Here is a 16009-nt window from a genome sequence, read left to right on the forward strand (position 1 = left end):
AGTGGTTATGTTACTGGACTAACGATCCAGAGACACGAGTTCAAATCCCACCACAGCAGCTGTGGAATTCGGTTAATTAAGTAAATCTGGAATAAAAAGCTAGTATCAGTAATGGTGACCATGAAACTGCTGGTTCACTAATGTCCTTTTAGGGAAGGAAATCTGCCGCCCTTACCTGGTCTGGCCGATATGTGACTCCAGGCCCACAGCACTGTGGTTGACTCTTAACGGCCCGCTGAACAAGCAACTCAGTATCAAACTGCTAGGAAAACACCTCACGGACTGCAGCGGTTCAAGAAGGCGGCTCACCACCACCTTCTCGAGGGCAACTAGGGATGGGCAATAAATGCCGGCTTTGCCAGCGACGCCCATATCCCGTGAATAAACAAAGAAAAAAAAAAAGGTGAGTTCCTGGATTTTGACCCAGCGAGCATGATGGAACAGCGATCTTTGTCCAGGTCGGGATGGTGTGAGACTTGGAGGCGGTGGTGTTCCCTTGCGCCTGCTGCCTTTGTCCTTCTAGGTGGTAGAGGTCGCAGGTTTGGGAGGTGCTGTCGAAGAAGCCTTGGCGAGTTGCTGCAGTGCATCTTGTAGGTGGTACGCCGATGGTGGAGAGAGTGAATGTTTAAGGTGGTGGATGGGTTAAAGTGAAAAATGTTATGAGGTGCGTGGGCCTGGAGCACGGTGTTGTTTAGTACAACTTTGCCCAACATGTACTCTACTGTCTAAACTACATAGTTGAGCAACAGCGATTTACTTGTACTTCTTGCAATCTAGTATACTGTATGCGCTGCTCATGATGCAGTCTCCTCTACATTGGGGAGACCAAACGCAGATTGGGTGACTGCTTTGCGGAATCCCTCTGTTCAGTCCGTAAGGGTGACCCGAGCTTCCGGTCACCTGTCACTTTAATTCACCGCTTCACTCCCACTCTGACCTCTCGGTCCTCGGCCTCCTTCACTGTTCCAATGAAGCTCAACGTTAAGCTCGAGGAACAGCACCTCATCTTTCGATTAGGCACTTTACAGCCTTCTGGACTCAACATCGAGTTCAACAATTTCAGACCATAAACTCTGCCCCTATCTTTTTTTTTGCTCTCACATGGCAGCAATCAATCATTCTGCCATTGCCATTTACACTTCATCTAGAGTCATCTTTTGTTTCTTAACTTGTCCCATTACCATCTCCTTTTGCCTTTCACCATCATCCCTTTTGTCTCTTAATCTCTCCTGCCTTCCACCCGATCACAGACCTTCCCTTTTGTTCTTTCCTCCCCGCCCCCCTCTCCCTGCCCCTACACTTGCTTAAAAACCTGTTGCATCTGTAACTTTTTCCAGTTCTGGCGAAGGGTCATCGACCTGAAACGTTAACTCTGTTTCTCTCTCCACAGATGTTGCCTGACCTGCCGGGTGTTGCCAGCATTTTCTGTTTTTATTCTATTTGCTTTGTTGACTGCAGGTTTGCAGTGACGCAATGTGTTAAGGCCCCGCCCGACCTCCTCCCAAAACAAGCAGCACCACAAGGCAGGTAAAGGCGCCCTACCTCAGGGTATCTGTCCAGATCACTGAGTGGCAACTCATGCTGTAGGATTAGTTGACGAGCCTGAAAGAGAAGAAGAAAAATAAGAAAAAGAGACAGATACAGCTCGAGCAGGAGTTTCTACATTCAGTAATATGGGCTGCAGTTTTACTGTAAGGAAGCTGAACACCAGATCGCTTGTATAAAAAGGGTCCGTTAGCAATCACAGGGTCCACACACAAGTTTCAAAGTCATTTGCTAGGGGGGATGCTACATACTTACAACTTTCTTTTAGCCATTAGCAAGAATCATACACATATTATAAGAAAATAAGAAATCGGAGCAGGAGTCAGCCATTCGGCCCCTCGAGCCTGCTCCGCCATTCAATAAGATCGGGGCTGATCAACTCCACTTTCCTGCCCGCTCCCCATAACCCTTCACTCCCTTATCGTTCAAAAATCTGTCTATCTCCACCTTAAATATATTCAGCGACTCCGCCTTCACAACCCTCCGAGAGAAGAAATTCCTCCTCACCTCCATCTTAAATGGGCGACCCCTAATTCTGATACTATGCCCCCTAGTTCTAGATTCCCCCACGAGTGGAAACATCCTCTCTGCATCTACCCTGTCAAGCCCCCTCATTTTTACACCGTAAACAGTCTTATCCACTTTCTGAAAGAACAGTTTGATAAATGGACTCTTAGTGTTACGCTACCTTAGTATTCAAGGCAAGCCAGGCCAGCAATCGAGAAGCTACAGTTCACCTTACTGCCTCCGAGTTAAGGAGGGTAAAATTATTGGCTGAGTTCCTATTGCTGATCACGAAAAAGACTTGCATTTCTATAGCGCCTTTCACGACCTCAGGGCGTCCCAAAGCACTTTACAGCCAATGAAGTACTTTTGAAGTGCAGTCACTGTTGTAATGTGGGAAACGCGGCAACCAATTTGCGCACAGCAAGCTCCCACAAACAGCAATCTTATATTAAATCCACCAAGTTCCTCCACTTGACTTATTTTTAGGCTTCCTTGTACCGCTGGTATTTTTGTCCTTTTCCTCTCTGTGAAGATGAATAGAAAGCACAAATTAACAAGTCTGCAGTTTCCTTGTTATTCATTGTAGTCTCGCCTGCATCTGTCTTCAATGGCTCCATATTCCCCCTTACCACTCCACTGATTAAAACAACTTTTGTTGTTAGCTTTGATAACCCTTGCAAGTTTTTTTTCACGTTCCTTTGTTCACCTTTTCATGACATTCTTTGTATCCCTGTGTTGCTGTTGATAGCTCTCCCAGTCCGTGGGATTTCCGCATGGCCTTGCATAGCCACCTGCAGAATAACCTTCCCTGCAATTGTTCTCACAACCAGCCCTGCCCACCTTCCAATTTGTTCTGCCACACTCCCTCGTTTTCTTCCACTCAAAGCACTGACTCCTGCCAAGATGCCATTCCGCAGCTGCCAGCACCTCACCCAAGTGCCACACCGTCCGACTGTAGAGCGTATCACAGCTGAACGCATCATGTCCTTATCCAACATCTATATACACAGATTTCAGCCAGGGCCGCTGTACAGCAATCAAGGGAGGGATCCCTGGCTGTCTTAGCCCCCTTACCTTAGTCCAGGTGCATGGAGTTCATTTGTAGCACGCCAGTGGAGATAAGCAAATGTGACACAGGCCAGAGGTCAAACCTGGAACTTTCCGCTCTGTGCGACTCGTGGTCCCATAGCGTCTGCCGAGGCTCAGCGTGTAGCACTCTCGCCTCCGAGTCAGAAGGTTGAGGGTTCAAGTCCCACTCCAGCGATTTGAGCACAAAAATCTAGGCTGGCATTCCAGAGCAGTGCTGAGGGAGTGCTGCACTGTCGGAGGTGCCGTCTTTCGGATGAGATGTCAAACTGAGGCCCCGTCTGCTCTCTCGGGTGTGACGTAAAAGATCCCCTGGCACTATTTTGAAGAATAGCAGTGGAGTTATCCCCGGTGTCCTGGCCAATATTTATCCCTCAATCAACATTATCACATTGCTGTTTGTGGAGCCTTGCTGTGCACAAATTGGCTGCCGGGTTTCCTACATTACAACAATGACTACACTTCAAAAATACTTAATTGGCTGTAAAGTGCTTCAGGACGTTCGATGTCATGAAAGGCGCGATAGACATTTCTTTCTTATCATCGAGTCATTGGTGGAAACTTCCAATTGGTGTTTGTAACGTCGCCAGGGTAACTGCAAAGTACACAGGATGCTGGTGCTCCGGAAGAATTTCAATCTCACCTGGAAGGAGGTAGGGACACACACTACTTTCAGATTCTCGTCTCGAACCCGCTCAGCTGCAGAGAACAGAAACACAAGTTTTTAAAAAGAGCAGAAGATACCAGAAATCTAGTCTAGTGTGCTCCCTTCACACAAGAGGGAGACCACGGGATCAGGTCATGGACAGCAAGTGATTTGCTGTAACAAGTATTACATGTACACATATTATTACCAACCAGTAAATTAACCTTACACCATTTAGCCCCTTAAACCAGTTCACAATTGTGAACACCTCTATTGTATCTCCCCTTAACCTTCTCTTCTCCAGTGAATACAATCCTAGTTCTTCAAGTCTCTCACCATAGCTATATGCTGCATCATCACTGGGTCAAAATCCTGGAACTCCCTCCCTAACAGCACTGTGGGAGCACCTTCACCACACGGACTGCAGCAGTTCAAGGCGGCGGTTCATGTATCGTTATAAAATACAAGTTGCACCCATTGAAGTGAGGGACTCTGATCGTAAGTGTTACTCTACAAGTTTACAATTTAAACTTGTGTTTAACAATTAACCTTCATCTCACTTAGAGCCAACTGTTATGCCTTCAGAGAAATGCATGTGGAAACATGTACATGGAGACCTGTCCAGATCTGGATCAGTCTGCAAAGGGGGACCCCAGCTGTAATAAGGAGGTGCTGTTCCGTTCCTCGGAGAAAAAAGCCCCCCCAGCAGACAAAAGCTGTTTGGCTACAAGTGGCCCAAGAGGTCAACTCCATTTCGATGAGCCGCAGAACCTGGCTGCAATACAGGAAGAAGTTTCATGACTTTCTCCGCACAGGAAAAGTGAGTATGACTTTCCCATCACCCTCAATCTGATCCCCATCGCCTCTCCTCACCAGCACTCCGCTTTGCCAACCTCTTCTTCCACATTCCACTTGACACTTACATTCCTGCACTTTTACCCATTCCCTCTCTCTCTATGGTTACATTCACGTAACTATTCGACCATGCAGCCCTCACACTCCCGATCACCGTGATGCCATGACAACAACATCTTACAATCACAGGGAGGGCCCTTTGTATGCTTCTAAGCATCTATGCTATGGATTCATTACACTCACTCCTTCATTCTCACTCAAACTCCACTTGTGTCCCTCATTGCAGGAAAAGAGAGCCCACAATAAGAGGGAAAGAGCGAGGTCAGGAGGAGGGCCACCCTCAGAAGCCCAGCTCACCCCCTGGGAGGAGGCGGCCTTGGAAATTGCTGGGATCGAGGATACCCAAGTGGGGGGCGGACAGACGGGCGCATCACAGCAAGCTGGTGACAGAATAGTTTGGAATCTCTCTCATAGACATAGCATGAGTCACTGATAATGATTCTGATGCTCTAACAGATTGACTTATGATCATCTGCAATATTCAATGTGCATGCAACCTTTACCTCTCATCTCTAACTCTTTCCTTTACTCCCCCACAGGACCATCGAGAGCCCCCGTCCCCACTGTCCAGGAGGAAGAGTCTGAGCTTCCAGACTCCTCAGAGGAAGCTGCAGCCTCTGAGGGCGCAGCATCAGCAGAATTCAGCGCACCCAGCACCAGCGCAGACACTCACACCTCGGTGGGACCTTCGCAAGATAGAGTGGTGTTGTCACCTGGTGTATCACAGCTCACAAGTGAGCATCTGCAGATGGTGGAGACAGGGACAGCAGTGGAGAGTGCTAGTCAGTGGGCGCAGGACTCTGCCAGCTCGGCTCCACTGCATGTCGACCCCGTGCCTCCAGGTCCATCCAGAAGGAGAGCGGTGTTGGAACTCCAGGAACAGGTGCAGGAGTCTCTGGCAAGTTTTGTCTCCAGGGTCGCTGAGAGTGTGGAGCGAATGGAGGATTCCATCGTGAACATGAGCAGAGTCTTTGTGGAGGCATTGGCGCATGAACGCATCACTGTGGAAAGTATGGCAACCTACATGGAAGGGATGGCTACCTCCGTGGCAAGGCTGGATACCGTAGAGGAGAGGATGGCTACAGTAGAGGAGAGGATGGCTACGTCCATGGAGGAGCTTAGTCGCCAGGGTATTGAAAACATGGTCATTGTTCAGAATAGAATGACATCTCTTGAGGAGCGATGGTCAGCTATTGAGCAAACAAACGAGGCCTTCATGCAAGTCCTCTGGAGTAGGACATCCATTGCAGAAATGGGTCCTCTTGGCCCCCCTGCAGTGCGGCAAGGTGCTGTCCAGCCACTTGCTAGCTTTGAAGTGGGACTGACCCATGAGTGGGATGTTGGTGGCAGACAAGTGGGGGCTCCTCTCCAAGCGCTCACACGACCATGCCACAGCAAAGCCCTCGGTCAGAACCCCACCAGAGTCCTCACCCAACTGAGATGGGCGTCTCAGCCCCTGCACAGCCGCCGCAGCAGCAGCTGCAGACTGTTGGTGAGCCCACACAGGTTCGCCACCCCAGAGGAGGCCCACCAAAGGCATCGAGACAGGAGCAGCAAGAGAGCGAGCAAGGGGCCTCCACATCTGCTGAAGCCACAGGGGAAGCACCACGTAGGAGCACACGTAAGAGGAAGATAAAGCACAAGTAGTCACAAGGGTAGTCTCTTGGGTGCTGTGTAGTTTTGTTTTTGGACCAGCCATCATTGTGATTGCATTATAAAGTGTTTTGATGTCAAACTGTTGAAGTTGTGGCCTGTGTCATTTTGCAAATGGGACTTTCACATTGAGGGCTTAAGGCAGCTTGCGATTGTCAGAATGGTGGTCAGAGTGATAGGATTCCATAGTTTCTTGTCCATTGTCGATGCTCTGGTAAGAAGGAGCGAGACTAAAGTGTTTGATTGTGCAGGCTAAGCAAATCTGGCCAGGATGAGTGCGTCCCTTGCATCCCGGGCAGCAATGTTGTTGCACGCTGGCGCCTTCTGGCCTGTGCATCTTCAGGTGGGTGACTAGCAGCTTGGTGCTCCTGTTGCTCATGGTTCTGCTGCTGCCGCTTTTTTTTTTTTAAAGACCTGCATTTATATAGCGCCTTTCACAACCACAGGATGTCCCAAATAGCTTTACAGCCAATGAAGTGCCTTTGAAGTGTAGTCAACCATGATCTCATTGAATAGCTGAACAGGCTCACGGGGTTGAATGGCCTACCCCTGTTCCTAACTGAGGCGCAATATTCCAGCCCCAGTCAGGGCAATTCTGTCTCAGATGCAGTATTATTCATCTCATGGGCAGCTGTCAGTCTGAGGTGGAAGACAGACATTTATACAACACCTTTCACGACCACCGGATGTCTCAAAGCACTTTACAGCCAATGAAGTACTTTTGAAGTGTAGTCACTGTTGTAATGTGGGAAACGTGGCAGCCAATTTGCGCACAGCAAGCTCCCACAAACAGCCATGTGATAATGACCAGATAATCTGTTTTTGTGATGTTTATTGAGGGATAAATATTGGCCAGGACACCGGGGATAACTCCCCCTGCTCTTCTTCAATAGTGTAATGAGAGCAGACGAGGCCTCGGTTTTAAAATCTCTGTTCTGAAAAATGGCACCTCCGACAGTGCAGCACTCCCTCAGTACTGCACTGGAGCATCAGCCTAGATTTTTGGCAGGATAGGCACACCAACATTAGTGTTCTCGCTCAGGCCAACATCCCCAGCATTGAAGCTTTGACCACGCTCTATCAGCTCCGATGGATGGGTCACATTGTCCGCATGTCCGATACGAGACTCCCAAAACAAGTGCTCTACTCGGAGCTCCGGCACGGCAAGAGAGCCCCAGGTGGGCAGAGGAAATGCTTCAAGGACACCCTCAAAGCCTCCTTGAAAAAGTGTAACATCCCCATCGACAGCTGGGAATCCCTGGCCCAAGACCGCACAAAATGGAGGAGAAGCATCCGGGAAGGCGCTGAACTCCTAAAGTCTCTTTGCCAGGAGCAAGCGGAATCCAAGCGCAGGGAGCACAAGGTGCGCACGTCAACCCAAGCACCCCCCCCCACCCGCCCCTTCAACCACCGTCTGCCCCACCTGTGACAGAGACTGTCGGTCCTGCATTGGACTCATCAGTCACCTGCGAACTCATTTTTAATGTGGAAGCAAGTCATCCTCGGTTCCGAGGGACTGCCCAAGAAGAAGATTTTTGTGCTCAAATCTCTGGAATGGAATTTGAATCTACAACTTTCTGACTCAGAGATGCTACCTACTGAGCCATGGCTGACAATACAGTATTTGTTCTTGGGATATGGGCGCCACTGACAAGGCAGTATTTATTGCCCGTCCCTCGTTGCCCTGAGGGCATCGAGAGTCAGCCACAGTGTGGAACAGGAGTCACGCACAGGCCAGACTGGGTAGGAGGAGAGACGGGTTCTCTTCCTGAACCAGCTGGGATTTTATAATAACATGGCAGCTTTCATTTTTCTGGTACCAGGTTTATTCAATTCAGTTTCAAAACTTGCCATGGTGGTATGTGAACTCCTCATCTCTGGGTTGCTCGTTCACTACTAGGCTACTGCATTCTACATAATATCAGTGATTCATGGAGGTGCAGCAACCGAAGCAGCGATAGGAGCTGTATTGGCCTCTGCGGCCCAGCTCAGGAAGGAATAGATCCCCTTAAATTTTCCAGATTTATATCCAGTGGAGATGTGCGCGCGGACTCAAGGTGAGGACCACCTCCTGGATTAAGCATGTGGAGTTAAGACACATATTCTTCCAATGTAAATAATGAGACATTCCTGAAAGAAAAACAAATCCCGAGAGCCAAAACTTCAACTGGTATTCCCAGTCGCAAAGCCTGGGCTCCTGCTGGGTTTCTGTGAGCCCCTCCCCAACAGTAAATATTACTGCTTCATGGGTATTAATTTCGATTGGGTATGGAACGTCCCAGGTAACAACTACTTATCCCACTGGACTGAGAACCTCCCACCCCAGTCTGTGAAAAGTAAATTCAAAATACTCAGTTGCGTTTTAGTTCATTAACGCTCTAACTCTCAGGAAAATGTTTGCAAATAGAAAGAATTGTGTTTATATCATGCCTTTCACAACCTCAGGTCATCCCAAAGCTCTTTACAACCAATGAAGTACTTTTTGAAGTGTAGTCACTGTTGTAATGTAGGGAACGCGGCAGCCAATTTGCACACAGCAAGCTCCCGCAACCAGCAATGTGATAATGACCAGATAAACTGTTTTAGTGATGTTGATTGAGGGATAAATATTGGCCAGGACACTGGGGATAACTCTCCTGCTCTTCTTTGGAATAGTGCCATGGGATCTTTTATGTCCACCTGAGAGAGCGGACGGGGCCTCGATTTAACATCTCTTCCGAAAGACGGCACCTCCGACAGAGCAGCGCTCCCTCAGCACTGCACTGGAGTGTCAGCTTACACTTTTGTGCTCCAGTCTCTGGAGTGAGACTATGAACCCACAACCTTCTGACTCAGAGGCGAGAGTGCTACCCACTGAGCCACGGCTGGCAAATCATTTCATTGCCAAGAGGTTTAAACCGGCAACTGCATAATATTCTCCACAACAAAATAATATCCAGTACACAATCAGGCAAGTGAGAACATTGGCGACTGTGCCGAGTTAGCTCAGAGCCCGGGGATCGGGAGGGGAATGTTAACCTGGGCTCCCACTCCTGATCGCCATCTGCTGACTCTTGCTAGAACATGTGGATGTCAAAACGGGATTGGGTTGCCTTCCCCGTCCCCAACCACCATGACCTTTGGCCTAGCAACGCTGAACGTCAAGGCTCACTCATGAGGAATGGCCACCTTGGAGTTGGACATGAGGACACGGCGCTGTAGTGCACCACAAGGCAACGTCTTCAGAAAAGGAGGAGAAGGGGAGAATTAAGCCAAATAAGAAAACAAGTGCACACCAAATCTGGGGTCCATTTATAATATGAAAAGCACATTTACCAACGCAGATGACTACTGGATGTTACTTAACAACTAAGTCTGGTTGAAAATGGTCCCTGCGAGCATACACATTCCACTGTGAGGCCCACTTCAGGATTAGTCAGACTGCAGCAGCAAGTGAATGGAGAGCATCAAAGTTCACGTGTTGCAATAAGGTCCTTGGGCCACTGCCCTTTTAGTGGGGGGGGGGGGGGGGGGGAGGGATAGTATGTAGTTATGCAGTGCTATTGCCCAAGCTGCCATCATGGGCTGTGAAATTCCGTGTAAAGGCCACATTGGGCAGATTCCTTTAGAAATCTCTGCGTCCACATTATGATACTGGAGCCCGTGTTTTGAACAAACCCTGTTTACAATGTGGGGCAGATCTGAAGACTGCCAGGAACACAAGCTCTAAAGTTGCATATGTGACTTTGGGAGACCACTTTAAAGCAACTGGGCACTTGCAATGTTGCACACGGGTAACTGCTCTGAAAGATAATGCCAGTCGCTGTACTATTCTGGCTGCGGGGTCTTGCCAGGTGTCTGGGAGGTCCATGCTAGCTGCCAACTTGGACACAGTGCTTCTCATCCAGGAGATGACCCTCACCCAAGTCCGTGCACAATTACAGGCCACTGGATATCAATTAGGAAACCTAAGGGGGTCTATTCCTTCCTGAACTGGGCCACAGAGACCAACATAGCTCCTATCGCCGCAACTTTATAAGGAGCATCGTGTCCAATTCTGGGCACCACACTTTAAGATGGATGTCAAGGCCTTGGAGAGCATGCAGAGGAGATTTACTAGAATGGTACCAGGGTGAGGGACTTCAGTTACGTGGAAAGACCAGAGAAGCTGGGATTGTTCTCCTTAAGGTTAAAGGGAGATTTAATGGAGGTGTTCAAAATGATTAAAGGTTTTGATAGAGTAACTAAGGAGAATCTGTTTCCACTGGCAGGAGGATCAATAACCAAAGGACACAGATAAGAACACAAGAACATAAGAAATAGGAGCAGGAGTCGGCCATACGGCCCCTCGAGCCTGCTCCGCCATTCATCAAGATCATGGCTGATCTTCTATCTCAACTCCATCTTCCCGCACTATCCCCATATCCCTTAATTCACAAAAATGTATTGACCTCTGTCTTGAATATACTCAATGACTGAGCCTCCACAGCTCTCTGGGGTCGAGAATTCAAAAGATTCACCACCCTCAGTGAAGAAATTTCCCCTCATCTCAATCCTAAATGGCCGACCCCTTATTCCGTGACTGTGACCCCGTGTTCTAGATTCCACAGCCAGGGGAAACATTTTCCGAGCATTAACCCTGTAAAGCCCCTTAAGAATTGTATATGTTTCAATTAGATCACCTCTCATTCTTCTAAACTCAAAGGAATATAGGCTCAGTCTACTCAATCTCTCCTCATAGGGCAATCCCCTCATCCCAGGAACCAGTCTAGTGAACCTTTGCTGCACTCCCTCTAAGGCAAGTATGTCTTTCCTTAGGTAAGGACACCAAACTGTATACAATACTCCAGGTGTGGCCTCACCAATGCCCTGTATAACTGTACAGGTAGACTATCCTTTATCCGCACTGCCGAAAACTGAAAACCTCTAAAAACCGAAAGTTTTTTCGTGGAGCGTAAGTCATGCACACGACATGACCCGAGTGGCGCCAAACATGACAGGAGTGGTCCGGGAGCTCTGCCTTTCCCTGTGAGCAGGGCAGAGGGTCACAGAGTTCCCTCCTGGGTAGGAGATTGCAGGCCGAGCCGGGCAGTGTGAAGGAGGTACCGGGAGAGTGAACCCAACAATACAACGGCCCGTCCGATAGCTGCAGCGGCCCGTCCGATAGTCTTTTCTTCCCCACCCCCCTCCCCCCGACCTGATTTGCGGGCCAGCTTAGTGTAGGAGTCAGCCGATATCCGGCTTTCCCACAACTGGCGGCGGCAGTCGAGCCCCAGACCTCCGCTAAGTCAAGGAATTCAGATACGGAGCAGGGGGAGCCGGAAACCTCGATCTAACGGCAGAAATCAGCAGCCGTTTTGTTAGGTTTTTTTTCTTCCCCCAGCATTTTTTCTTCCCCTAGCATTTTTTCTTCCCCTAGCATTTTTTTAAACAGTCAGGCTGTGGAAAGAGTCTCTGTAGCTTAGCAACAGCTTCAGAGATGCTTCCAAGGCAGGGCCCGAGTGTTTACAAGCTGTTGCTAAGCAACAGTGTTTGTTGTCAGATACGGAGATGAAAACCTTCTGAAATCTGAAAAATTCCAAAAACCGAAACACAGCTGGTCCCAAGGTTTTCGGATAAAACTACCTGTATTACCCCCAACCCCATGAGTCCTAATTTTGTGCAATAACCTCTTGTGTGGCACCTTATCGAATGCTTTTTGAAAATTCAAATACGCCACATCCACTGGTTCCCCCTTATCCATCCTACTAGTTACATCTTCGAAAAATTCCAACAGATTTGTCAAACACGATTTCCCTTTCATAAAACCATGTTGACTCTGCCTAATCATATTATGATTTTCCAAGTGCCCTGTTACCATGTCCCTAATAATAGATTGTAGATCATTGGCAAAAGAATGAAGAGGGGTGATGAGCAACGTTCCCTATAAGCTGCGCAGCCACGCACCCGTGTAGCCTGGGACAGGCTTTCACAATGAGAAGTTTTGTACATGTACAAAACTGTGAATGGGCCGCGCAACCGAAAAAAAGAGGGAACATTGGGAGATGAGAATTTTTTTTATCGCAGCGAGTTATGATGATGTGAAATGCCCTGCCTGAAAGGGTGGTGGGAGTAGATTCACTAGTAACTTTCAAAAGTGAATTGGAGATATACTCAAAAAGGAAAAGACTGCAGGGTTGTGGGGAAAGAGCGAGAGCATAGGACTAATTGGAAAGCTCTTTCAAAGAGCCGACACGATGGGCTGAATGGTCTCCTTCTGTGCTGTAAGATTCTATGATTCTAACTAACTCTGGACAGATATGGGATCAATCATGAAACTTCCCAAATCTACGGCTCAGCTACTCACTGGATGAATTCACCAAGCTATGGTGGGGGTGGGGCTGTTGGGAGGAATTATAAAGAGGACTTTCTTACCGATTAGATCCCAGAGTTAATAAAAAAAAAGTTAATTTAATAGTTGTACATATTACTAGAAATCATACTCAACACCCACCTATTCTGTCCACGGCATAGACTATTGTGGATCCACTCCCGATACCCAACGCTTGGTTGTTCTAGGACATAAAGACAATAAACAGAGTCAGTGGACTCACGTTAAAGTGACGCTGTATTCCATGTTGTCATAAGTGTGTCAGGTGTGACGGTTCTCACTGTAAATATTCACACACCAAAAACACCTGTCCCCCAGGCTATGCAATTTTCTCTAATGGTGTGTTGAATGGCATAGCAAGGAGTGGCCTCCAAGTGTCAGCTCAAGCCATTTCTAAAAGTATTACCGTGCTCCTATTTGCAGATGATACTGTGTTGTCGGCAGACTCGCCTGTGAATCCAGTGCACTCCTCGCTGTCTTGAACAATGGGCTAACCAATGGGAATATGGTGGTGAGTGGCCAAAATTATATCATGCCTTACATGACAGGATCTCGAACATCTCGATTGGAAGATACAAGGGCCGTCTGTCCCAAATGCTGATTCATAGCAGTACCTGGGGCTCTTGGTCAATGCCCACTTTTAGCCTGGACACAGTCTATCAGGACCAACTGAGACAGGCAAAGAATACTTTGGTCTTTCTTCAATGACAGCAAGATGCCAATGTAAGCTGAACTTGATGTATAACAACCGTGGCTATACTTCAAAAGCACTTCATTGGCTGTAAAGCACTTTCGGACGTCCTAAGGTTGTGAAAGGCGCTATAGAAATGCAAGTTCTTTCTTTCATGGCCCAAAATCCACATGTGTACTGAGTGAAACTGGAGCAGGGATTCTGCCTCAAGTTCCTCCGCCCACTAAGGCCAATTGTAGGACTCTCACAAGCTGTTCCAACCGAGATCAGCTTACTTCACACAGACCAGGACTGAACACAGACCAGGACTGAACCAGAGACTATCCTGGTGTGGACATCTCAGTGCGACAATGGATAGTGAAGTTCCCACAGTGCAAATAGGGGAAGCACCAATTTTTTTGGGCATCTAGTTGAGGAGAGTGAAGAAGTCTGGTCCACCTGAATAACTAAACTCAAGCCAAATTCTGGTTTGCCAACTTTACTTGAAGTTAGGCAGTGAAACTCAGAGGAGACTGCAGAAAGGAGTCATTCACAGTTGCAAATGAGCTTCCCTCACTCCAGTTTGCTATGTGAGCAGGGGTCTAGAAGTTTCAAAAGTGTCCATCTCCTTCACCCCCGACCCTTTCTTTTCGTTCCAACAAGGAGGAGCACTGATGTTTTGGGAAGATTTTCATTAGCTACAAATGAATTTAAAGACTCATTCACTTCTCTCTCTCTCTCGCACCCCAGTACAATTTTGGACTGAACTTGGAAGGTGACATCTTTAAGCCCATCTCTTAAAAAGAGTGGGGGGGGTAAATTAAAGTAAATATTTCACACAAAACACTTTACTTAATTCTCCCTGCATACACATGGCTCAGACCTCTCTACCGTCAAGACTACGCTTCTCCGCTAGACTAGTGATTAGTGGATCGCGAGTGGAGCTCGGGGTCAGGGATCGCGAGAATAACAGTGCTAATTTGATCCTCTGAGACACATCATTCATGTCCGAGGCCGGGACCCAGGAGCGAGGACAAACCCAGCAGCGAGGTCAAGGCCCAGGAGTGGCGCAGCGTGGACCAGCAGCAGGGTCGGGAGGACCACAATGCATCCTATGAAACCCAGGCAGAGAGGACCTGCGGGAAGGAGTGAGGAGGACAGTAGGAGTATGTTTGTGTGTGTGTGCTAGGTCGATGTAGCAGAGCCTGGTCTCCAATCGTCTTGGATCCCCTTGCCACTGGACCAAGACCTTGCTCTGTCAAGCCCGTGTGGTAGCTGGTGTGCAACGGCCACCCCACGTTTAAAGAATTCACGCACAGGCATCGTCCACCCTTTAAAATGAAGTTTTTTTAAGCCATCCTTGGTTCTGAGGGACTGCCTAAGAGAAGAGAGACACACACACATGGCTTTGTACATTCACTATTCACATTCACTATCCTGTGCCCCAGGTGCTAACTGTAAAGCAAAAGCAAAATACTGCGGATGCTGGAAATCTGAAATAAAAACAGAAAATGCTGGAAATACTCAGCAGGTCAGGCAGCACCTGTGAAGAGAGAAACTGTAAAGCTGTAGTTTTAAATAGCAAAGTAGCTGTAAATAGTCTACTATTGTAAAGCACATTACCAAATTCCCCCACCTCGGCCCGACCCCGGGACTGGATGCCATGCACTTCAACACCGTGCAGAGCGGGAGACATCAAACCCTTGCAAAGTTGGCTTTGCAAATTTAAAGGCAGTTCTGCTGTAAATTAAAACGCATTGCTCCATTCGTGGAAAGCTTTGCTCACTTGCACATGATTATCCACAGCCATGTAACCAGCCTTTTTCTTTGCCTCTTCCTGCATGCCTGCGCTCAACTTCCTCTTCAGTGTCTCTTGGAGCGGCTGCTGCAAGCGGCAGCGGTGCGGACCTGCTCTGAACCCGACCCCCAGCCCCAGATACACGAATCCAGGAAGTCTCAGCCACATTCCCAACTCCACTCCCCTCCTCCCGGGGCCAGCTCGGCAGCTCTGGATGGGGGATGGGCCTGCAGCTGGGAAATGTAGTCCAACCCTGCCGGCTTGCAGGGCAACCAGGGAGAGGACTACAACTCCCAGTACTCTCTTTTTCTTAAAGTGATATTGTTATTTGGGGATGGATTAGGAAGGAGAGATACAGTTGTCCCTTCAGGGGGTTGGGATGGGCATAGAGCAGTGGTGATTTTTTGGGCATATGTACAACATCCCCAGCATCGAAGCTCTGACCACGCTCAATCAGCTCCGATGGACGGGTCACATTGTCCCCATGCCCGATATGAGACTCCCAAAACAAGCGCTCTACTCGGAGCTCCGGCACGGCAAGAGAGCCCCAGGTGGGCGGAGGAAACGCTTCAAGGACACCCTCAAAACCTCCTTGAAAAAGTGTAACATCCCCACCGACACCTGGGAATCCCTGGCCCAAGACCGCACAAAATGGAGGAGAAGCATCCGGGAAGGCGCCGAACACCTCGAGTCTCTTCGCCGGGAGCAAGCGGAAGCCAAGCGCAGGCAGCGCAAGGAGCGCACGTCAACCCAAGCACCCCCACCCACCCGCCCCTTCAACCACCGTCTGCCCCACCTGTGACAGAGACTGTAGGTCACGCATTGGACTCATCAGTCACC

General features: G+C 48.6%; 1 protein-coding gene across 2 annotated transcripts in view; it reads right to left on the reverse strand.

The window, feature by feature from the left end:
* Positions 1 to 15404, reverse strand: part of rpia (ribose 5-phosphate isomerase A (ribose 5-phosphate epimerase)) — a 30870-nt gene extending 15466 nt beyond the window's left edge. The window contains exons 1-4 of one of the 2 annotated variants that reach the window (XM_085975538.1): positions 15158 to 15404; positions 12825 to 12885; positions 3782 to 3837; positions 1543 to 1602 (exon numbers count right to left, since the gene is read on the reverse strand). In XM_085975538.1, coding sequence (XP_085831664.1) covers positions 1543 to 1602; positions 3782 to 3837; positions 12825 to 12885; positions 15158 to 15337 — 357 coding nt within the window. In that variant the 5' untranslated portion in view covers positions 15338 to 15404. The other variant, XM_085975539.1, reaches the window with a different exon arrangement.
* Positions 15405 to 16009: the final 605 nt, after the last annotated feature.

Source organism: Somniosus microcephalus, chromosome 2, assembly GCF_052327205.1.
Source record: "Somniosus microcephalus isolate GS21.2 chromosome 2, FLI_Smic_1.0, whole genome shotgun sequence".
NCBI lineage: Eukaryota > Metazoa > Chordata > Chondrichthyes > Squaliformes > Somniosidae > Somniosus > Somniosus microcephalus.